Source organism: Jaculus jaculus, chromosome 2 (genome assembly GCF_020740685.1).
Source record: "Jaculus jaculus isolate mJacJac1 chromosome 2, mJacJac1.mat.Y.cur, whole genome shotgun sequence".
NCBI lineage: Eukaryota > Metazoa > Chordata > Mammalia > Rodentia > Dipodidae > Jaculus > Jaculus jaculus.
In genome coordinates this window covers 115966051-115991091 of record NC_059103.1, presented here as the reverse complement: position 1 = coordinate 115991091, position 25041 = coordinate 115966051, and the positions used below count along the sequence as shown (strand labels likewise).

At 41.6% G+C, this 25041-nt stretch overlaps 1 protein-coding gene across 7 annotated transcripts in view; it reads right to left on the bottom strand.

The window, feature by feature from the left end:
• Positions 1 to 271: 271 nt before the first annotated feature.
• The window catches only part of Sec31a (SEC31 homolog A, COPII coat complex component), a 93443-nt gene continuing 68673 nt past the window's right edge, over positions 272 to 25041 (bottom strand). For 4 of the 7 annotated variants that reach the window (XM_045142735.1, XM_045142738.1, XM_045142737.1 and 1 more), the window contains 5 exons: positions 17691 to 17749; positions 16019 to 16282; positions 9742 to 9861; positions 2868 to 2939; positions 272 to 880 (listed from right to left, as the gene is read on the bottom strand). In XM_045142735.1, coding sequence (XP_044998670.1) covers positions 701 to 880; positions 2868 to 2939; positions 9742 to 9861; positions 16019 to 16282; positions 17691 to 17749 — 695 coding nt within the window. In that variant the 3' untranslated portion in view covers positions 272 to 700. Of the gene's footprint in view, positions 881 to 2867; positions 2940 to 9741; positions 9862 to 16018; positions 16283 to 17690; positions 17750 to 20524; positions 20564 to 25041 lie in introns of all 7 variants that reach the window. The other 3 variants (XM_045142733.1, XM_045142736.1, XM_045142734.1) reach the window with 1 other exon arrangement.

The window sequence follows — 25041 nt, the reverse complement described above, 5'->3', positions numbered from 1 at the left end:
GCCATACAGCTCCTCCCAGATCCCTAAAAGTCTAAGAGGGCCACAACTAACCTTAAAAACACAACTTATGGCATAGAGACTGGAGTTTCATTCCCCAGTACACACGTAAAGCTAGATGCACAAAGTGGTACTTGCATCTGGAGTTCATTTGCAGTGGCTGGAGGCCCTGGCACAACCATTCTCTTTGTCTCTCTTCTATCTCTCTCTGCTTGCAAATAAATAATAAAAAGCTTGAATAAAAACAAAAACAAAACAACAACCTCTCAATTCATAAGGTAGGATTACACACTTTAATGTGATTGCCATGGAGAAGGTAGGGAGTACATGAAAAAGAAACTTAGTTTTAGGTCTGCTTTATACATAACCAGTTGCAATTGTTCTTCAAAGTACACCAAGGTTTTAAAACCCACATTTTGTCAGAAAACCTCCTCAGGAAACCATACTATGTATAATCTAGGAAATACTATTTTCAGAATGAAAAAATCATAATGTGCAACAGAAGGTTAAAACAAAAGAAAGCACCAGGGTGTTCATGTTCAGAAGTTCTAAGGTGAATATATTTGCAAAAAAATGTCAATGCTCCTGACTGGCTGCTATGGAAACATGCTAATGAAGATTGGTCCATGACACAGAATTGTTTTATCTTTAAACATGTTTCTTTGGGAAAATGGCAATATCAGCTGAGAGAGAAGCCATCCTTTCAGACACCCAGTTTATTGGCCTGGGTGAGAACAACTTTGAGAACTGGCATGAAAGCAGAGATTTCACTGAAGTTGCTGGTGCTAACTATGTGGGTATGGATGGTCAGTCCTTCCGAGTAGTTTCGTGTTTCAATGCTCCTTGCAATGTTGTGTAAACCATTGATGATGGTTGGTGAAAGCTGAAACAGAGGTGGAATCAAAAAGAAAAATTACATGAAGGGAAAATTTCCCATGAGACCCTCTATAAACATTAAACCTCAAAATATATACAGAGCTTGAAATAATTTTTTTAAATGTAAATCTAGGGCTGGAGAGATGGCTTAGTGGTTCAGGTACCCAGTACTCACATAAGGCAGATATACAAGGTGGCACTTGTCTGGAGTTTGTTTAAAGTGGCTGGAGGCCCTGGTGTGCCCACTATCTGTCTACCAGACTATCTCTCTCTCTCTCTCAAAAAAAAAAAAAAAAAAAAAAAAAAGGCTAGAGGCCCTGGTATGCCCATTCTCTCTGTATCAATAAATAAGTAAAAGTAAAAAAGAAAATTTAGGGCTGGAGAGATTGCTAAGTGGTAAGGCACTTGCCTTCAAAGCCTCCTAACAATCCAAGTTCAACTCCCTAGAACCCCCCCACACAATGACACCTGTATCTGGAGTTCATTTACTGTGGCCAGATGCCCTGGTGTGTCCATTCTCTCTATCTCGCCTGTTTCTCTCTCTCTCTCTCTCACTGTTTGCAAATAAATAAATGAATATATTTTAAAAATAAAATAATTTTTTTAAATTGTAAATCTCCACTTGGGAGGCAAAGATAGGAGAATCATGCTGTGAATTCGAGGACTCTCTGAGACTACATAGTGAATTCTGGGTTAGCCTGGGCTAGAGCGAGATCCAGACCCTACCTCGAAAAACAAACAAACAAAAAAAGAAACATTCTAAGTTTATCTTTCTCAAGTAGAAATAAAATGAAAAGAACTTTAATTCTTCAATTACTTCATCAGACACAACAGTATACCTTTTAATTTTATTCTTAAGTATGCAGAGATTAGATTTTTTGTTTTATTTTTCAAGGTAAGGCCTCACTCCATTTTCTGTTTTATTTTGTTTTCTTTGAGTCTAGTCTGGCCTCAAATTCCTAAGCTCAAGTGTTCATCTCACCTCAGCCTTCTGAGTAGCTGGGCACTCAGACATAAACCACTACACCCAGCCCATCATCTCTTAAAACCATAAAATCTGTAGTTCTTTTCTATATCATTACTTGCTATACATGTACATACTTTAGGATTATTCCCTAAATCAAAGCCCTTTCTATTATATCAATTTGCTTTGGTTTGATTCCCCTTACAAATATTTTTATTTGATGGGAATGGTGTGAGGAACAGAGGTCAAAGAATGCTGGAATACAAAAAAAGAGTAAAGTGCAGGCCTTTTCTTCTGTCCTATCTTAGTGCTTTCATTATTAAAACAATTCCTTTTTTTTCTTTCTTTCTTCCTTTTTTTTTTTTTTTCTCTACAGGCAGGGTCTCATTCTAGCTTGGGCTAACCTGGAATTCACTATGTAGTCTCAGGGTGGCCTCGAACTCTAGCAATCCTCCTACCTCTGCCTCCCGAGTGCTGAGATTAAAGGTGTGTGCCACCACACCTGGCTTTAAAACAATTCTTGAAAGGAATGGGGGAAGGGAATAAGAAAATCATACATGCATTGACTCCTTGCTGGGGGCTAGCTTCAGTTACTGAACATTAGTACTCTGCTCATATAGTGGTGTGGACACCTGGCTTTGCCTTTCTTTACAAGCTATTCAAGTCTTGGACTCCAGAAAAACTATAAATTTCTCCTCTAGAAAACAGAGCACATGCCTATCTCTGATTTTTTGCTACATGGGTCATATAGAATAAAGAGCAGGTCAGTTACCTTAGGGGCAATAGAGGCTAGTTTGTACCTACCCCCCCCCCCCCCCCCCCCGCTCTCCTCTGTCTCCCTGTTTCTCTTGGTGTGGCCTATTCTCTCAGCCCTTGTGAGGGAAACCCATGACTTAAGACAATTACAGGAAAATCCATTCTGTATCTGTCATAGCAATTTTGGCCTCAGATATACAGAATGACAGCGTTGATCACTTATTTTAATAGCAAGGAGGAGTTAACTGTCATAATCCCTTCCCCCCAAACTTACTGTATGTTCCCTAAGTTTGTCATATAGAAACTCCAGGCGTTTGCTGGCATCATCTAGCTTCCTCTTGGTTTGCTGTAGGAGAGGAAAAACAGAAGTTACATATGAACATGAACTTTTTTTTTTTTTTTTTTTTTTTTCGAGGTAGGGTCTCACTCTGGTCCAGGCTGACATGGAATTAACTCTGTAGTCTCAGGGTGGCCTTGAACTCATGGCGATCCTCCTACCTCTGCCTCCCGAGTGCTGGGATTAAAGGCGGGTACCACCACGCCCGGCTGAACATGAACTTTTATCCAAAGAGCTTGCCCTGTTTCAGTTCATGAAACCTTACACTCAAGGTGTAATATCTTCATTTCACCAAGGAAATGAAGGCAACTATTATCAAAAAACATTAACAAATAATTAGAATTAGACATTGGTGATCTCCTGAAGGCAGGAGAGGATGACATTCCCCTTCAGAGTGCACAATGGCGCTGACCGCAGTGTGTGTGCACTGTGTGTCAGGCTCAAAGGCCTCTGGTAAGAGCAGTTGATCCGTGTGCCTCAGAAAAGAACGGTTCAGTACTGTTGTTATAGACTATGCTTCTTTTCTTTTCTTTTTTTTGACTATGCTTCTTTTCCCTTGACGCAGGGTCTCGCTCTAGCCCAGGCTGATCTGGAACTCACTATGCAGTCCTAGACTGACCTTGAACTCACAGTGATCCTCCTACCTCAGCCTCTCGAGCGCTGGAATTAAAGGTGTGTGCCACCACGCACAGCCTGTTACTATAGACTACGAATGCTAGAAGGAAACATACTGGAAAACTATGGGATCTTGTTTTCATCTTTGAAAAACACTACTTACACACTTCATGACATGTGGTATGTTTAAGCCTGCTTCTTTCTGTGTCTTTAATGCACCAAGAAAGAAAAAGGCATTCATCTTCCAGCATTTAAGATCACTGAGGGTGGGTTTGGGGGGTGGCTCAGTGGTAGAGGTTTCATCCAGCATGTGCAAGGCCTGGGTTTGATTCTCAGAGTACTCAGAGGGAAGCAGTAAAACAGGTGGGGTTGTTCTTTTTTTAAAAAAACTTTCATTTTATTGTATTTAATTTATATATTTGAGAGAGAAAGAGAATGGGTACACCAGGGCCTCCAGCCACTGCAAATCAACTCTAGATGCATGCACCACCTTGTGCATTTGGCTTATGTGGGTCCTAGGGAATCAAACCTAGGTCCTTAGGCTTTGCTAGCAAAGCCATCTCTCCAGCCCTAAAACAGGTTCTTAAATTAAGGAGTGCCCCTCCACTCTAGTACTCTCTATATGTTGAGAAAAACTGAAATTGAGGATTTAAAAAATATAATTCTGGGTAAGATGGCGGCATACTAGCCATACCAAAGTAGCCTGGGGAGGGAAATAAACAGAAACATAGCAAAACACTCTTCTACTGAAAAGTGAAGGTTAGGGTTAGGGCCACACGTGCCCTTAGGGATTTTCACTTTACATTATTATCTGTTTAGTTTAATCCCCACACTTGTATAAATACTCTGTGCTGGTTTTGACTGAATGTCTATATTGCTCAGTTGAATTTTAGAATTTGCTTCACCCAGTCTACTAGCACACTTGAATAGCAGGCAAACTCAACACCTACATTCACTTCTGCTGTTTCTCTTGGAGAATAAAAACTACACCTGACACCTTAAACTCCTACTCTGAATATATATAAAGTTGGATTTATATAGCTAAGAAAACAGCAGATAATTAGAAAATCTAAATACCAAGTCAAATCAAGACGTAAAAATCTCTGTATTTGTAATATAAGAAACACAAAAAAATAAAGATAGTATAATCCCATCAAAAATTATAAATCCATAAATCAGAAATGACCTCCAGTAAGACTGCTGAAGATGAAATGCCTGACAAAAAGTTAAAAAAAAAAAAAAAAGATTATATCTATACTCAAATCCAAGGAAGCAAAGAAGAAAACCAACTCCTAAAGGAATCCCAAGAGAACACAGGAAACCAACTTAATGAAATAAGTAGGTCAATATAAAACATGAGTAAGGAAACAGAAATAATGAAAAAATACCAATCAGAAATATTAGAAATGAAAAACAGTAAGCCAAATAGAAAACTCTGTAGAAAGTCTCACCAGTACAATGGATCAAGGAGAGGACAGAATATCTAAACTAGAAGATCAGGTGGCAGATCTAATACAGTCCAACAAAGAGAAAGACAAACCAACAGGAAGGCATGAGTGGGAATTTCAAGACATTCAGGACACTATGAAAAGAACAAACATAAAAATTCAAGGCATAGTAGGAGGAGAAGAAATTCACTCCAAAGGCATAACAAGTACTTTTAACAAAAATCATAGGAGAAATGTGATGCCAATACAGATACAGGAAGCCTATAGGATGCCAAACAGACAAAATCAGAAAAGAACCTCTCTGTCATATTATAATTACAGTATAAAATACGCAATGCAAAGAAAATATATTGAAAGCAGTTAGAGAGAAAAATCAAGTCACATACAAAGGCAAGGCCATCAGGGTAACAGTAGATTACTGTGGGGTGGTTTGATTCAGGTGTCCCCATAAACTTAGGTGTTCTGAATGCTAGGTTCTCAGCTGATGGAAATTTGGGAATTAATGTCTCCTGGAGGAAGTGTATTGTTGGGGGCGGGTTTATGGGTGTTACAGCCAGTTTCCCCATGCCAGTGTTTGGCACACTCTCCTGTCCACCTTATGTTGACCAAGAGAGTGATGTCCACCCTCTGCCCATGCCATCATTTTCCCTGCCATCATGGAGCTTCCCCTTGAGTCTGTAAGGCAAAATAAACCTCTTTTTTCCCCAAAATCTGCTCTTGGTTGGGTGATTTCTATTAGCAATGTGAACCTGACTGAAACAGTAAAGTGTTACCAAGGAGTGGGGATTGCTGCTAGACACCTGACTGTGTGGCTTTGGCCTCTTGGAGCTTATTTTCAAGAGGAATGTGGAAGGCTTTGAAACCTTGGCCTAAGAGATGCCTTACAGTGGTGTAAGAACAGCTTGATGAACTATGCTGGTCAGAGTTGAAAGGCCTGAATGCAGTAAGACCTATGAACTATGAGGTTTGGCTTATGAGGGTGAGAAAGAGCTTTGCCTGAACTGGGCTAGGAGCAGTTTGTGTGGGAATCTTGCTGTTATGCCTGTGTCCTGAGAAGTTGTACAGGGTTGCTTTACGTAAAACTGAACTGGTGTAAGCAAAGGGATATGGCACAGGGAAAAAAAAAAAAATGAAATCTTTGGGCCGAAACTGCTGAGAAAACTGATATGTATTTGTAGAAGGATGAAAATAGATCCTTATCTCTGTCCATGCACAAGAAGTAAGTCCAAATGGATCAAAGACCTTAATATCAGGCCTGCAACTCTGAAACTGCTAGACGAAAAAGTAGGAGAAACACTTTAACATACTGGTCTTGGCAAAGACTTTCTGAATATAACCCCAACTACCTAGGAAATAAAACCACTAATCAGCTGCTGGGATCTCATGAAATTACAACGCTTTTGTACAGCAAAGGATACTGTGAATACAGTAAAGAGACAACCTACAGAATGGGAGAAAATCTTTGCCAGCTACACATCTGACAGAAGATTAATGTCCAGGATATACAAAGAACTCAAAAAAAAATGAAATAATAAAAATCAAACAACTCAATTAAAAAATGGGTGATGGAACTAGAGTTCTCAAGAGAAGAAATACAGATGGCGTATAAACATCTAAAAAAATGTTCAACATCCCTCGCCATCAGGCAAATGCAGACTAAACCTACATTGAGATTCCATCTCACTCCTGTCAGATTGGCTACTATCATGAAAACAAATGACCATAAATACTGGGGAGGAGGCAGAAAAAGAAGAACCCTTCTTCACTGTTGATGGGAATGTGGAAATTGTGGAAATCAGTGGTTCCTGAGACAGGTAAAACTAGATCTACCATATGACCCAGCTATAGCACTCCTAGGCATATATCCTAAGGACTCGTCTCACTACCTTAGAGATACTTGCTCAACCATGTTTACTGCCGCTCTATTCACAATAGCTGGGAAATGGAACCAGCCTAGATGTTCCTCAACTGGTGAGAGGATAATGAAGAGGTGGCATATTTACACAATGGAGTTCTACTCACTAGTAAAGAAAAATGAAATTTGCAGGAAAATGGATGATATAGAAAGGATTACACTAAATGAGGTAACCCAGGCACAGAAAGCCAAATGTTGTATGTTCTCTCTCATATGTGGATCCTAGCTATAAATGATTGGACTTTTCTGTAAGTTGGAATAAAATTCAATAGCAGAGGCCAGTAAGCTAGAAAGGGGATATAACAGGAACAGAAAGGGAGGGAGAGTGGAGGGAAGACTTAATAGGATGGTATTGTATATATTTAAGTAGAAGAACAGATTATTAGTGGGGGTGGAAAGGCCTAAGTGAGGTCAGGGGAAGAGATTAAGTAAAGGAAAGGTGGTAGGGGGGAGCTAATCAACATCTGAGAGGGTATGAGTAAGTCATATGGAAACCTACTTTTTTGGATAATGGAATACCCAGAAGCCACAGACTGTTATTAGAAAAATTTCAGTGCCAGGGATGGGATACCTTCTGGTTGTTGGCCAGAGAGGACACTGATGCCCCCAAGACATTACAGGCCATTGTCAAGGCTCTTGGTTTTCCACCAGGAATAGATGGTAAGACCCTATTGCTGAAGACTCCATGTACTTAGGCTGCAAGGTTACTGAGAAATCCTGATGGAGCTGAGCTGAAAACCTCCTCTGTGTAGACCAGCTGACAGAAAGTTGGAAAAAGCTACACTGCATGCAGATCAAAGGGAGAGAAAAAAAAATCACCAGTGGAGATCAACAACAGTAGACAATGCAAGCCTTAAATTTGGTCAGCTAGGCCAAATGAGCCAACAGGTGCAATAGTGGCATGTCTGTTATGGGGAAAACCAACTGCCCTCTAATTTGACTGGAGGACCACTCTATGGGAGGGAATACGTCCCTGATACTGAAAACCTACAACAGGGGTAGTCATGAGACCTAGGGGTGTAACATCTGCTGCTGCCTGGCTAAATGTATATACTATGCTCATCATACTGTCCACTAAGCACTTCTCTTAATGTTCATACCCATATATTAATGCTACTTTCACTTTTGGTAGAGAACCTTTTCTTTTCATATGGCAGTGACCTTGGGAGGACTCAGAAGGCATCTTGGTGCTGAGATGAAATGACAGAGAAGTCCTTAGCACTGAAACATCTCTAACATACCTTCCAAGGGCCAGGGTCCATTTTGGAAGAGGTGGCAGAAGAATGTAAGAGCCAAAGGAAGGGTAGGACTCCTTACAATACACTCTTCCAGACACAAAATGGCCTGGATATCCATGACCTTGCAATACCTGACACTACCTACATAAGATCATCGTAATAGGAAAAGATGATGACAGGAAAATAAGAGAGACTGACTGAGAGGGGGAAGGGATATGATGGAGCGTGGAGTTGCAAAGAGGAAAGTGTGTGTGTGTGGGGGGGATTACCATGGGTTATTTTCTATAATTATGGAAGTTATCAGCAAAAAAGTAAATAAAATAAAAAACATAATGTGATAATGGTCTATATCATACATAAGCCATAGAAAATGACCTTTTGAAAAAACATCTACTATGAACCATGTTGAAGACAGAGCCTTACGTTATATTTTCAAATAAGTAGGAAAAGGTATTAACTCTTTCAGTCTTTACTCAAAGCTAATTCCATCTAGTTACATCAGCAGCACCATACGGGCAGGGGCAGTACACCAAAAGTAATTACAGGAACATCTATTCCTTGTGGTTCTCCTCTGCCCAGAGGTCCTAGGAACCCAGAAAGGAGATAGCATGACAACTGTGGTCTGTGTAGGTAGAGGTGCACACAGGACACTGTGTGGATCTAGCTATAGCTCCATTTGCTCTCTAGTTTCTAGCCTGGCCTTTCCATTACTCCTAGAATGCTAGGGGGTAGTTTCCAGGTTAGGCCTCTGGTCTACTGACACTTTCAATACAGAGAACTGCTTTCCACAAGATAAGCAGCACACATTAATACTAAATGTCTGATGAAACAAACAATTCCAGAAGCCATTTGCCCCCCACCCCCCTGAATAGATATGTGACCAATGGCTTAAATAAATATATTGTGTTTGTTGGCAGAAAATGAAATTTCATTTAAAATAAAATGGCTTTGGGGAATTTTTGTTGCAAAGGTATCTGCCAAGTAAAGAAAACAACTCAGTCACTTTAAGCGTGTCTTTCAAGTCACAGTTTTCCTACATACCACAACGGCATATAGGCAGTACAGTTTGATTACTGACAGTTTGCAAGCTGGAGCAAGACTGCTTGGGCTGAAACACTGGCTCTGGCCTTAGATATTACTTAACTGGCTTTTAATTTTTTTTTTTTTTTTAATTTGAGAGAGAGGGTCACACAGACAGGAAGGTGAGTATGGGCATGGCAGGGCCTCTTGCCAACACAAACTCCAGACATGTGCCACATTGTGAATCATGCATACTGGGGAACTGAAGACAGGCTGATAAGCACTGTAAACAAGCACCTTTAACCACTGAGCCATCTCCTGAGCCCCTTAGTAGTTGTTTTCTTTTTTGCCTCAATTTTCTTATCTATAAAATAAGTGACAAATTTGCCCATCTCTGAGTTATGAAGAGTAAATATACAATGCAAATATGTTTATTTCTATGTGTGATGTAAATCATGTAAGTGCTATCTTTATTACTTTGAAGAAATAACTTGGACCAGAAACAATAACGAACACCTACACAAAGGGTTACTTTAATTAAACAAGATTATGAGTAAAAAGAAAAAAATACATACAGGATCTGCAGCTGAGGAGAGGCAACGCTGGATGAGCTCTTCAAACGTGGTCTTCAGAATGAGGTGCTCGTCTGGAATAGGCTTCTTGGTAATTTTTTCTGTTGGCAATGATTGTACATGCTGCAAGAATGTCAGAGAAATTGTCAAGAATGACGAGAAGGTACTTTATGCATAAAGTTTTTGTGCCATGCAACAGCAAGAAATCAACCACCTTACAAATACATGAAAATCAAATGGGTGAAATAACCTAGATAAATAAAACTGAGCATCAGATATACCTTAGAAGGACAAGCACTCCACCTACAGCTTGTTTTTACATAAGCAGGAAAGGACTGGGCTGTAGCTCAGTGGGCAGTGCACTTGTCTAGTATGTCAGAGGCCTTGGGTTCAATTTTTTTTTAAATTTTTTATTTATTTATTTGAGAGCGACAGACAGAGAGAGAAAGACAGGTAGAGGGAGAGAGAGAGAATGGGCGCGCCAGGGCTACCAGCCTCTGCAAACGAACTCCAGATGCGTGCGCCCCCTTGTGCATCTGGCTAACGTGGGACCTGGGGAACCGAGCCTCGAACCAGGGTCCTTAGGCTTCACAGGCAAGCGCTTAACCGCTAAGCCATCTCTCCAGCCCGGGTTCAATTTTTAGTAGCCGTACCCTCCTGACTGGTCACCCTGCTCACCTGTGCCCTTGCATCACTGTACATAACTGGAACATCTGCCTCCAACAGCCCATGCCAGCAGGAAGAGAGATTAGACACTGGAAGTGCAGCTGGCTGTTCAGAGGCTGTGGACTCTACTTGTTGCTCAGTGTGGTTGATCTGCCATTGTTACTTTTTACCTTTTTGGTTTTACGAAGTAGGATTTGCCTCCTAGCTCAGGCTGACCTGGAATTCACTATGTAGTCTCAGGGTGGCCTTGAACACATGGTGATTCTCCTATCTCAGCCTCCTGAGTGCTGGGATCAAAGGCATGTGTCACCACTTCTGGCTTATTTTACCTTTTTAAAATATTTTATTTTTATTTATTTATTTGAGAGAGAGAAAGAGGCAAAGCGAATGAGACAAAGAGAGAGAGGAGAGAGGGAGGATGGCAGCACCAGGGCTCCCAGCCACTGCAAACGAACTCCAGACACATGCACCACCTTGTGCATCTGGCTTACGTGGGTCCTGGGGAATCAAACCAAGGTCCTTTAGCTTTGCAGGCAAGCACCTTAACCACTAAGCCATCTCTCCAGCCCATTATTTTACCTTTTATTTTGTTCAACTTTGTCTTGAGTCAGGGCCTTGTTATATAGCCCAGGCTGGACATGATAGTAATCCTTCTGCCTCAGTACTCTAAAGTACTTGGACTACAGGTGCATACCATGGTACCCAGCTATTTTCTTTTACTTTTAAAGGGTGTTAACTGGATTGATACCAAAACCATAAGATTAAGCCTAAGGTTAAGACAAAATCAACCATAATATTGCTAAGTACAGATTAAAGGGCAAAACCCGGAAAGCTAGTTTTCTGAATTTTTCATTTACTAGTTTATTCTTTCGTTCACTCAAAAAAAATGTCAGCTATATACCAGGCGTGGTGATGCACACCTTTAATCTTAGCACTCAGGAGGCAGAGGTAGGAGGATTGCCATGAGTTCGAGGCCACCCTGAGACTCCACAGTGAATTCCAGGTCAGTATGGGCTAGAGTAAGACCCTACCTTGAAAAATCAAAAACAAAAACAAAAACATGTCAGCTGTGGGCCTGGGGAGATGGTTTGGTGGTTAAAGTCACATATGCCTACAAAGTCCACCAGCCTGAGTTCAATTCCTAAGCCATCTACATAAAGCCAGACACTCAATTTCAGTGGCAAGAGATGCTGGTGCATGCATACACACACACACACACACACACTAAATGAATGAATGAATGAATGAATACTTTTTCTTTCTTTCTTTTTTTTTTTTTTTTGGCTTTTTGAGATAGGGTCTCACTCTAGCTCAGGCTGACCTGGACTTCACTCTGAGGTCTCAGGGTGGCCTCGAACTCACGGTGATCCTCCTACCTCTGCCTCCCAAGTGCTGGGATTAAAGGCGTGCACCACCACACCCAACTATAACATTTTTTATAACATCTTTAAGCTTTCTGTTTCATCGATCTGCAAACTTCACCAACTTTTACAGTGTCTAGTACATAATCACCGATTAGTTTAAGAAATTATTCATTCATAGCCGGGCGTGGTGGCGCACGCCTTTAATATCCCAGCACTTGGGAGGCAGAGGTAGGAGGACCACCATGAGTTCGAGGCCACCCTGAGACTCCATAGTGAATTCCAGGTCAGCCTGGGCTAGAGTGAGACCCTACCTCGAAAAACCAAAAAAAAAAAAAAAAAAAAAAAAAAGAAATTATTCATTCATAGCTGGGCGTGGTGCCGCACGCCTTTAATCCCAGCACTCGGGAGGCAGAGGTAGGAGGATCGCTGTGAGTTCAAGGCCACCCTGAGACTACAGAGTGAAGTCCAGGTCAGCCTGAGCTAGAGTGAGACCCTACCTTGGAAAACCAAACAAAAGACAAAAAGTTATAAAGGCATGTAAAGTAATAACTGCAGTTAGTTAACACTTAGTGGAACTAAGTATAACTCAATTTGACTCATGGGAGGAAAAGGCACTTCAGGAAATTATCTCAAAAGGATAAGTAGGGGTTGACCAGTTAAGTGGACAAGGAAAAGGGTTCCAGACAGAAGGAAGTAGAAGGAAGGATCATGACATGACTAAAAGGAGGCTGGAGCAAGCAGGGCAAGGAGTAGAGTAGGCACACTGCCTTCCAGATTCTGTTAAATATTTTGGTTTTGCCAGCCGTGATGGCGCACGTCTTTAATCCCAGCAGTCAGGAGGCAGAGGTAGGAGGATTGCTGTGAGTTCGAGGCCACCCTGAGAATACTGAGTTAATTCCTCCAAGTCAGCCTAGGATAGAGTGAGACCCTTCCTCGAGAAACCAAGAAAAAAAAATTGGTCTTTATCCTGGTTAATAGTGGGAAGCTATGATGTTTTCAGCAAAGAGAAAACACCAAATTAGAAACGGATCAAAGTCAGAAGTCTCTTGTGTTGGTGATGCTAACAGCTAAGTAGTGCAAATCAAGGAAGAATGTGGACAGCCAGGGATGCAAAAGTACTCCAGAAGGCTATCAACAAGATTCGTGAGATAGGCTTGAAATAGAGAGGAAAGGGAGTTATGAAGATGAGTCCCAGGTTTCTGCTGGGTTCAAAAGAAAAGATTACTGCTCCATTCACTACAACAGAAAACCATCGGAGAAGACTGGGTTTGGCAGGAAGGTTGCTGAGTGAGGGTTTAGATATGTTGAAGCCCAGGTGCCTCTGAGACATCCCAGTAGGTGGCAGCAGATCCACGGCCTGGCTGAATGAACACTGTGCTCTGTTGCCTTCCTTGCCTTCTGGTGGTAGCTGGGTTTTAGTTTAAGTGAGGAAAGCATGAGAGCCCACATCTGAACCAAGGTGACAGGTAGGTAGCTTCCCTGAATAACACAAGCTTGTAAATCGCCCATAACAAAACGTCTTTTTATCCCCCCTTTTTTGGTTTTTTGAGGTAGGGTCTCACTCTAGCCCAGGCTAACCTGGAATTCACTCTGTAGTCTCAGGGTAGCCTCGAACTCACAGCAACCCTCCTACCTTTGCCTCCTGAGTGCTGGGATTAAAAGCGTGTGGCACCATGCCCGGCTTAAAACATCTTTAAAAAAAATTTTTTTTAAGATACTGGGTTTGTATTTACTATTTGTGTGTGTGTGTGTGTGTGTGTGTGTGTGTGTGTGTGTGCTGTACACACTGGTGTGCCAAGACCTTTTGCCGCTGCAAAGGAATGCCAGACACTTGTGCCACTTTTTGCATCTGTGGTTATCTTGGGAATTAAATTCAGGCTGGCATGCTTTGCAAGCAAGTGCTTTTAACTGTTGAGGCATCTTCCAGACCCCCAAAATCCTTTTATAATCTGTGTTTCTGTGGGAAGATGGAAGTCTTCCTACCCTTGTCTATATATCTGTTTTTCCAGACAGGGTCTCAGTCATGCAGCCCAGGCTGGTCTCATGATAGACAGTACTGCCTTTCTTTCCCCCTGCAAGGCTCCTGGCATTACAGGTGTTTGGCCATTATGCTAAAGTATTTGCTTTCATAATGCAAATTACAGTATATATAAACGCCTTAAGTATAATTATCTCTTTAAGAGCAAAGCATTCTGTTATGATGATATACACACAATCCTTATAAATTTGACTTCCTTAAGAAAAAAAAGAAAAAGACGGGGCCGGGAAGATGGCTTAGCAGTTAAGGTGTTTGCCTTCAAAGCCATGGGACCCAGGTTCAGTTCTCCAGTACCCATGTAAGCCAGATGCCCATGTATCTAGAGTTTGCTTACAGTGGCTGGAGGCCATTGTGTGCCTATTTTCTCTTTCTCTCTGCCTCTCTCTCAAGTAAATAAATGAAAATAAATATTTTTTTTAAAAGACAGTAGAACTAACTTTTTACTTGGGCAGGAGTGTTTCATTTCTTTATGTTGAAATTTTTTCCAAGCCTTTTACATATTTATGAACAGATCAAAATACCTTTGTTGTTCTAGGTCACATGTGAAAATATGCTCAGATTTTTTTTTTAACATCTAGGACTTTGCCAACCAGCCATTTGTGTGAAATACAAGTTAAAAATGTCTATATTCATCCAAAGGCAAGACTATCTTATTTGGTTTTAAACACAAATAAAATGCAGTAACTGGGGCTGGTGAGATGTTTCAGTGGTCAAAGGCACTTGCTAGCAAAGTTTGATAGCCCAGGTTCAATTTTCCAGCACTCACATAAAGCCAGAAGCACAAAGTGGTACATGTGTCTAAAGTTCGTTTATAGGGGCAAGAGGCCCTGGCATGCCTATATCCTCTCCATATCCTTACAAATAAAATAAAATAAAATGCTCTAACTCATTACATTTTTAAATTTATTTTTATTTTTTATTTATTTGAGAGAGGAAAAGAGGCAGAGAGAGAGAGAGAGAGAGGGAGAAGGAGACAGAGAGAATGGGCACGGCAGGGCTTCCAGCCACTGCAAATGAACTCCAGATGCATGTGCCACATTGTGCACCTGGCTTAAGTGGGTACTAGGTAATCATACTGAAGTCCTTTGGCTTTGTAGGCAAGTGCGCCTTAGCCTCTAAGCCACCTCTCCAGCCCACTCATTACATTTTTATTTATATTTTAAAATGAAAAACCTTTGAAAACAATTTTTACTTAGCAACCTCAGATGTAGAGATGATTTAATGATTTTAAATTTTGGCTACTTACTGGATCAAAATTGCCAAGTCATAGTAAATATGCACTCCTAAAATGAGTAACTCTTCTCTAGAAAGTTTGTATGTAGCCATACAACTGAAATGTAATAAACCATGCTATGTATTCACGCTCAATCTTTAAAAAAAGGGAGGAGGGCCGGGCATGGTGGCACACGACTTTAATCCCTGCACTTAGGAGGCAGAGGCAGGAGGATTGCTATGAGTTGGAAGCCACCCTGAGACTACATAGTGAATTCCAGGTCAACCTGGGCTCAAGTGACATCCAACCGGGGGGGGGGGGGGGGGAGGGAGAAGGGAGGAGGGTTACTATGTTTGCCTTCAATTGAAGCTAAATTACGATATTTATTTATTTTCAGTTTTTGAGGTAGGGTCTCACTCTAGCTCAGGCTGACCTGGAATTTACTATGTAGTCTCAGGGTGGCCTTGAACTCAAGATGATCCTCCTACCTCTGACTCCCAAGTGCTGGGATTAAAGGTGTGCACCACCATGCTGGGAATTATTATTATTATTATTATTATTATTATTATTATTATTATTATTTTGAGGTAGGATCTCACTCTAGTCCAGGCTTACCTGGAATTTACTATGTTGTCTCAGGGTATTCTCTAACCCAAGGCAATCCTCCTACCTCTTCCTCCTGAGGGCTGGGGTAAAAGGCATGCACCATCATACCCAATGCCTAGGTATTTATTGACAATGGTAGAATCATAAAGTTAACACATTAAGGGGCTGGGGAGATGGTTCAAAGCCTGTTGGCCTGAGTTTGATTCTCCAGTACCCAAGTAAAACCACCTGAACCAAGTGCTGCTTTGTGTCTGGAGTTTGTCTGCAACAGCAGGAAGCCCTGTCAAGTTGTTCTCTCTTTCCTACTCTGAAAAAAATCGACTGTCTTAAGTTAACACCTTTAAATGTACTGAAGCAGTCATCTTCCCATCCTACTTCCACACAGTCAGTTACCTGGATGGTATTTCCAATGGGAGCTCCGGGGGCGCCTTCGACATTAGGCTTTGAGAAAGACGGTGGCATGCCTGTTTGCCCGAGAGGCTGCTGTATGCTCTGGAAGGGCTGGCCACCTGCAAGGTGTGGCTGCGGGAAGGGTGCCTGGTTTGACAGTGGTACTGGAGCTGAAGGTTGTTGCTGCAGCATTTGTGACTGAGGATCACCCAAGGGGGTCATGATTGGCGAAGTGATGGGAACAGGAGGCATGAAGTTTTCAGGCATCTTTTAAAAGATGAAAATAGGAGGGAATTACCATGGGATATATTTTATAATCATGGAAAATGTTAATAAAAATTAAAAAAAAAAAAAAAAAAAAAAGATGAAAATAAAAAACACCAAGAGTAAGAATAAAAAGGAAAATATTTCCTTAGCTTCTAAGTAAAGGAGTTAAGAATTTCTCATCGTTAAGTTTTCCTTTTTCTCTTTTTTCTTTTGGTTTTCTGAGGTAGGGTCTCTTTCTGGCCCAGGATGACCTCACTCTGTAGTCTCAGGGTGGCCTCAAACTCACAGCAATCCTCCTATCTCTGCCTCCCAAGTGCTGGAATTGAAGGCATGCACCACCATGCCCAGCTGGCTAAGGTCCCCCCCCCCACCCCCGGTAGGTTCTCGCTCTAGCTCAGGCTGGCCTGGAGTTCACTACATAGTCCCAGAGTGGCCTCAAACTCATGGCAATCCTCCTACCTCTGCCTCCCAAATACTGGGATTAAAGGCGTGCACCACCATGCCCACCAAGTTTTCTTAATAGTAATAGAATAATCTTTTTTCAAATCAAACTTTATGCAGAATTTCAGAGTAAAGTATTGAAGAAGATGCTACTCTGGCTAACATTGGTGAGGAACACGCTGGATGTTTCATCTCCTTTTCCTTCCATATTTACTCTCAATAAAAGAGCCAAAGCTGTGGCATTCTGAAAGTGCTGCTGGAGGTGGGAAACCCTGTCTGCTGGTCCAGGAGTCATAAATGTGCCGTGTGAGCATTAATGCCATCATGGTAGAATTTGGTCTTCCTAGATCACAAGTCATTATTATTTGGCAATTCTGACTATCATCCTCGCATCAGGAGTTTCCTAACCTATTTAATGTTTCCCAATTAGCCTCTCATTACCATATTTAGAAGGAGTTACTAGGAATAAATAAATAGCTTCACAGAAAGAAAAATATGGACATAAGCAATACTAAGTTACAAGCTACTTCTTCATTTCAATATTATATGGAATAGACAGAAAAATTTAAATATGATTATTGTTTACAAAATATAATTATGATTATTGCTGGAACTGACCCCACTAAAAAAGTAACTCCTTTAAAAAAAAATCATAAGCCGGGTGTGGTGGGAAGGTGAAACAGGGTTTCACTATGCAGCCCAGGCTGGCTCTGAATTCCTGACTCAGACTCCAAATCCAAAATGATAGGACGACATCTGCCTAGACCCACCACTCACAGCTCAGAGCAAGGTTCTGCTGTCATTTTCTACTTTCCCTCCTTCCAGCACAGGTTAGAATATATCTGGCGAACTTCACTGTAAATACACAAACTAGCCAGCTTTGTTTTTGAAAGGATCAGTAAGTGTGGTGGGCCATAAGAAACTACATAACTAATGTAACGAAGATGTTCACATCTCTTTTTAGTACCTTCTTCTTCTTGGCTGCTCTGTTCAGAGCTGGAGGATCATTCCAACCATTCTGAGGACCTAGAACAAATAATATATTTTCCCATTAGTGTCTTAAATGGAAGTAAATGAAATTGAGCCTATCATCTAATACTTTGAAATTCTGCTTGAACTGAGAAAACTGCCATACAGGTTTCACCAGAGGATTACTACATAGTCCTGGATTCTTAAACTGATGACTTTAATAGTTAACAGGTCTTTTTGCCTAAGTAGGCAAAAATTGTGATATTGTCTCTTTTTAAAGTGAAAAGGCTATCTTAAACTTAAGTGAGGAAGTCTTCATGTCTGTATTGTGACAGAGCCTTCAAAGATCAGCTTACTATTCTCTACTCACAAAGGAAAATAAGTCAGCTGGGTACGCTTTTAAAAAGTCTTCTGAAGCCAGGTGTGCTGATGCATGCCTTCAATCCTAGTGCTCATGAAACAGAGGCAGAAGGATCACTGTGAGTTCGAGGCCAGCCTGGACTACAGAGTGACTTCCAGGTCAGCCTACCTCAACAAAACAAAACAAAGTCTGGCTGAGCATGGTGACACACACCTTTGATCCCAGTACTCAGGAGGCAGAGGTAGGAGGATCACTCTTGAGTTCAATGCCACCCTGACACTTCGTAGTAAATACCAGGTCTGTCTGGGCTAGAGTGAAACCTTATCTTGAAAAAAACAAAAAACAAAAAGTCTGATATACTCAACATATGAATAAAGGTGAGGCTGAAGAGATGGCTCAGCAGTTAAGGCACTTGCCTGCAAAATTTAACCACCCGAGTTGGAATCCCAAGTACCCATATGAAACCGGATGTACCAAGTGGCACATGCATCTGGAGTTTGTTTGCAGTAGCTGCAGACCCTGGCATACACATTCTCTCTCTGCTTACAAATAAATAAATAAATAAATAATTTTTTTTAAAAAAGCATAAAGGTAACAATCTTCAGTTTGTTGAGAACAATTCAGCACAAACAAATCATGCACAAATGTTCAATAAGAGCCCAGGCTGGGAAGGCAACTCAGTGACAGTGGTTGCCCAGCCATGCAAGGTCCTGGGTTTCATCCCTAATACGACAAACAAAACAATCTACAAAAAAAAAAAAAAAAACCCTACATAACAGGGAGCTTTGTTTTGCACGTGTGGTGTGGTGTGTGCCAATGTGTACACCTCATGTGTCCATGTGGAGTCCAGAGGGTCTCTGCCTCAAGTCCGTCTGTTTGCTTACTTGAGTCTCTCAATGAACTTGGAGCTGCCATTTTTCTGATCAGGCTGACTGATTAGAGACCCAGTGATTGTCCTGGACTAGGACTGGGTTTCGTACATACCTGTGTACGTACCTATGTGTGTGTGTGTTGCTATGGCCAGGTTTGACATGGGTGCTGGGGGTTGAACTCAGGGGGAATGAGGTCTGCTAAGGCCCTGATGCTGGCATGCAAGCACTCTTACGCACTGAGCCATCTTCCAGCCTGATTCTGTGATTGTTTTTTTTAAAGCTTTTCTGTCTTGGGAACTACACTACAAAGTAGAAAAAAGCATTTAAATATCTGTGCCAAGGCACTCTTTAATGCTTGAAAAAAAATTCTAATCTGGTAGCAAGTATAAAATGACCCTACTGTTGACAACAGAAATGTCCTCTCAAAAACAAGCATACACACAAAAGAAAACCCCAAAATCCTCTCATCTGGAAGTAAAAATGGACAACTAAACTCAGTAAGCATTTTAATGCCAATATCTTGAAAGAGAAAAGAAAGAAAATATGCTGAAAATAGAAATATTTCTAAATTATAATGAGTATTTACCTAAGTATGTGACTTTTTATTTTTATTTTATTTTATTTTTTTTGTTTTTCAAGGAAGGGTTTCACTCTAGCCCAGGCTGACCTGGAATTCATTATGTGGTCTCAAGCTGGCCTCTCGGAACTTACAGTGATCCTCCTACCTCTGCTTCCCGAGTGCTGGGATTAAAGGTTGTACCCCACCATGCTGGGCTAAAATTTTAATTGTTAATCGATAAGCATATCAAATCACAATAAAATTGCTCAGCAAAACAAAAGATGGGCTGGAGAGATGGCTTAGTGGTTAAGCGCTTGCCTGTGAAGCCTAAGGACCCCGGTTTGAGGCTCGGTTCCCCAGGTCCCACGTTAGCCAGATGCACAAGGGGGCGCACGCGTCTGGAGTTCGTTTGCAGAGGCTGGAAGCCCTGGCGCGCCCATTCTCTCTCTCTCTCCCTCTATCTGTCTTTCTCTCTATGTCTGTCGCTCTCAAATAAATAAATAAAAAATGAACAAAAAAAATTAAAAAAAAAAACAAACAAAAGAAATTGGTCATATATAAATGTCTCAGAAAGTTCAAAATCTAAACAATGGTCTCATTTCCTTTGGTCTTTAAACTAATTTCCCATGGATTTACTGGGCTATCAACAAGAGGCCAAATAAGGCTGAAAACTCATAGGAATTAATCACAAACTAGTAATCACACACTGCTACAAGTTAACCAAACTCTTATACAGCTCAGCACATGGAATCATGCAAATCACTCCCATCATTCAGATTCTTACCTTTATCTGAACCATCTTGACATAAATATTGTCTTTATGTTAAACAAAACAGGCACCTTTTTTGATTTAAAACAATTTGTTTGTGTCATCATAGAAATTCAATCAGTTCTAACACTTGGTTCAATTAAGAAACCAAATGAAAGTGACCTATCAGATTTAGGATATGCTAACATGCATTATTGTGACTATCCATTCATTCATTCAATGCGCTTAATGATTAAAGGGTTTCCAAAGGCAGATTTTACAACCAATTCACCTTCCAATATAGATGACTGGTCTTGTATAAACTGATTTTCTGTAGACAAAATGTAAAATGTAAGAGTCACATATACAGCATCATCAAAGACATTCTAAACTCAACTTCTCAAATTCTCTTTTCCTTTACTGGCCCCCAGAAAAAGCAAGCTAATCTTATGGGAACAAAACTTTTTTTTTTTTTTTAAAGTAGGGTCTTGCCCTAGCCCAGGCTGACCTGGAATACATTATGTAGTCTCAGGGGAGCCTCAAACTCACGGTGATCCTCCTACCTCTGCCTCCCAAGTGCTAGGATTAAAGGCGTACGCCACCACGCAAAACAGAACAAAACATTTTTAAATGTTGAGAACAAGTGACTGTTCAGTGTTAAGTACTTTATTTTATTATTTATTTATTTGTCAGAAAAAGAGAGAGAATGGGCATGCCAGGGTCTCCAGCCACTGCAAACAAACTCCAGAATCGTGCGTCCCCTTGTGCATCAGGCTAACGTGGGTCCTGGGGAATTGAACCTGGGTCCTTTGACTTTGTAGGCAAATGCCTTAACTGCTAATCCAGTCCTCCAGCCCCCAAGAACTTAATTTTCTTTTTGACAGAGTCTCAGCAGACACCCTAGGTTGCTCTCCTACTTCAGCTCCCAAGTGCTGAAACTGCAGGCATGAATCACCACAGTTGGCCTAAAACTTATTTTTTTAAGCAAGTCATGAAATAGCTTCTATCTAATTAAGAAAAGTTTTTATTTATTTATTTATTTATTTATTTATTTATTTATTTATTTATGTTTTTTGGCAAATTCACTTGTGTCAGATGCATTTGTGTCATAATAAACTTGTAAATATAATCTTTTCTTTTACTGTGTTCTAAGAGAAACATTTAAAAATAACAATGATTCCCTAATTTTGCATAGGTAGTTTTTCTATCTCACATAAGCAGCTCAATATATCCCTGAAGATATATAGCACTTCCTAGCATATGACACCTAATTATGCCGTATCACACGGAATCTGCCCATCCCAAGGTTATTCAAAGCTGTGGATCTAAGACAACAGACTGTAATTCCTGAGGTTAGGTGGTGGGCCTGAGGCTATCTTTCCATCCAGTGTTCTACACTGATTTGTACAGGCTCAGCAGATACAAGCAAGCACTGCATCTGGTAAAGACAAACATGTCTGACAATCTTGCCAGAGGGCGCTGCCCTTCATGGCTGGATCTGGAAGGGCTCAAGGATCTGCATTCTGAAGAAACTGTTACATAGTTAAAACCAATGTTGGTTTTAAACTGGAGAAGGCACATGAGAGAGCTTTCCTCTGGGGATGAGATAAGACACCCTATCTAGAAAAGAGAAGGAAGGGGTTCTAAGAAAAATAACACAGCTGGCAGGTTCCAGCTGCCTCTTAAGAAGCAGGTCCTTGTCCTTGAAAAGCATGTGTAAGGTACCACTACCCTTCCCACTAGTAAACATCTCAGTTTTATGGGTGTTAACCATTATACATACTCCTGTACCTGATTCTTACCGGCTGGTGTGAAGGTAGAAGGGCTTCCAAGAAAGCCTCAGCCTATTCCAGGAAGGGACTAACCCAAGGGTCCAGCTATTAGAGACAGCTCTTTGCAGCTGGCCCTCAGCTCGCTCTACCCTCCACCTTGGAGGGTGTACTTTCCACTTTTGCTTTCTCACCTGTAAATTAAACCTCAACTGCTTGTGTGTCTTCCTGTGCCTGTGCGAATGCCTCCTTAGAAGCACAAGAACCGAGCCTTGATGGGGTTGAGAAGGAGCATTGGGAAAAGGCATAGCACCTCACCCATATTAGAAGCTATAATTTCTGGAGCCAAACCATGCATATATAAGGAAGAACAGGCCCAGAAAATATGTAACTATCTTTCTGGTAAGAATGTATGTGTGGAGCCGGGCGTGGTGGCGCACGCCTTTAGTCCCAGCACTCGGGAGGCAGAGGTAGGAGGATTGCCGTGAGTTCAAGGCCACCCTGAGACTACAGAGTTAACTCCAGGTCAGCCTGGACCAGAGTGAGACCCTACCTTGAAAAACAAAAAAAAAAAAAAAGAATGTATGTGTGGATTTGCACACTACTTAACACACAAGTCTCAGATGACCACTTCTTGTAGGAAAACTGAAACTTTTTACCGTGGATGCAAACAGTCTGAGGACACAGCAATCCACATACTCAGATACATAGGATCAGGCCAGGCCCAGGCTCAAACCAAAAGTATCAAGTATAGATAGGTATGAAGTTTCTCTATGGAGTGTTTCAGGAAGTAGCCTCAACAATACGGTGTTTCTTGCCTGTCCCATGACTGGAAAGAGAGGATTATCTTTCCTCTAACCTTTCATGGCAGTTACATAAGCCCTGGGCATTAGAACCTGGGGAAGTATCATGGTTTCACAAATTATTAGCAACACAAAGAAGCCTGGGGAGCAATTTTCTTATGGCCCTTTAGCAGTGACATGAAGATCACAATGAAATCCAAATCAAAGTTAGGAGTAAAACAATCAAATCAGAAGAAGACACTGAGTAAAAGGAGTAGGTCCGCTGCAGTATGGATGTGTCCGCTTCACACAGAATGCGTGTGAACTCAGCTATCTTCACTTGTTGATAAGAACCAAGAACATTTAGCAATTAAATAGTCAATTTAACTGAGTTTGAGTTTCACCACTAAAGAAGCACACATCCCAGCGAAAGCAAGAGGTGGGAGAAGTGATCCCACCACCTAAAATCTCACTGTGTGAGTACTCACTACTGAAAAGAAAGGAACGGCTGTATAATCATCAGTATATGCCCGCAGACTCTGCCTAACTTGAAGTCATTTAGTGTGCTTAACCAGATGCTAATAATCCTTGTCCAGCTGAGCATGGTGGGCACATACCTTTAATCCCAGCACTAGGGAGGCAGAGATAGGAGGAAGGCCAGCTTGGGACTACAGTGAGTTCCAGGTCAGCCTGGGCTAGAGACCTTACCTCAAACAACAAGCCGGGTGTGGCGGTGCATGTCTTTAGTCCCAGCATGCAGGAGGAGAGGTAGGATGACTGCCATGAGTTCGAGGCTACCCCTGAGACTACATGGTGAATTCCAAGTCAGCCTGAGCTATAGTGAAACCCTACCTTGAAAAACCAAAACCAACCAAACAAAAAATACACTATGACAAAGCTATGACTATTGGTTAAAATATAGTAAGACTGTCAGAAGCAACAGGTTAACAAGGCAGGGAGGCATGCACAGTGCATGCAAAATACTGAAGAAGTTAGTGCAGTTCTTCTTTCCCGCAGTCGTCCTGGCTGACATTCCTCACTTTGTACATAAACGAACACTAACCTACCTACAGCCAATGTGCTTTTGCTTTAAGGGAAGGAAAACAATCCCCATGCAAATATTTACCTTATATTGTAAAGTAACAAGTACCTATAATAGCTACAGGTAATTTTTTTCAGTTCCCACACTGAGTCTACAGCCATATCACCCTGAATGAGCTCCATCTCACCTAATTCCTGAAAGACTCCTATGCCTTACATCAGAGAAGAAGGAACACAAGCGTTGAAGGTTTGGAGACTTAACTCGGAGACCACCCCTGTGAATCCTGAGAGGCTATATGTAACTCCTAAGATACTCCAGCATCCTCAACTGTTTTCTGTTCTCAGGGCTGTGAAACCTAAGTAAGAAAACATAGAGCTTCAAATGCTAGCTTCTGTCCAAAGGAGCCCAGTGTTGACTGCCTCCCTACCGTCCTGCACTGCTTTGTGAGTGGAGATGTACTGGAACCCTGAGACCTCTGGGCTTCAGAACTCTCATCAGTACCCAGAATCATTACTGGGGCAGTCACTCATCCAGGTTGATGAGACTGATGTGCCCCTACTGTGCTAATGAGGCACCCTCACCCTGGTTTGAAAATGTGTTTGGGGGCTGGGGAGATGGCTTAGTAGTTAAGGCACTTGCCTGCAAAGCCAAAGGACCCAGGTTCAATTCCCAAGGACCTACATAAACCAGATGCACAAGGTGGTGCATGCATCTGGAGTTCATTTGCAGTGGCTGGAGGCCCAGGCGTGCCCATTCTGTCTTTCTCACTCCCTCTCTTTCTTTCTCTGCCTCTTTCTCTCTGTCTCTCAAATAAATAAAAATAAAATATTTAAAAAAAAAGAAAGAAAATGTGTTTGGGAACTCTCTCGGTGAACGGGCACTCCCCTCTGAAGAAGCAAGGTGCACTGCTGCAGTGTCGTGTGCAGTAAGGGACGGTGCCCACATGGTACTACTTATCTGCATGCGGCCTCATGCCCCATGGTTTCAGGGATGTAGAGTCAACTTTGGTACATAAAGGAAAAAAGTGGGGCTGGAGAGATGGCTTAGTGGTTAAGCACTTTCCTGTGAAGCCTAAGGACCCCGGTTCGAGGCTCGGTTCCCCAGGACCCACGTTAGCCAGATGCACAAGGGGGCGCACGCATCTGGAGTTCATTTGCAGTAGCTGGAAGCCCTGGCGCGCCCGTTCTCTCTCTCTCTCTCTCTGTCACTCTCAAAT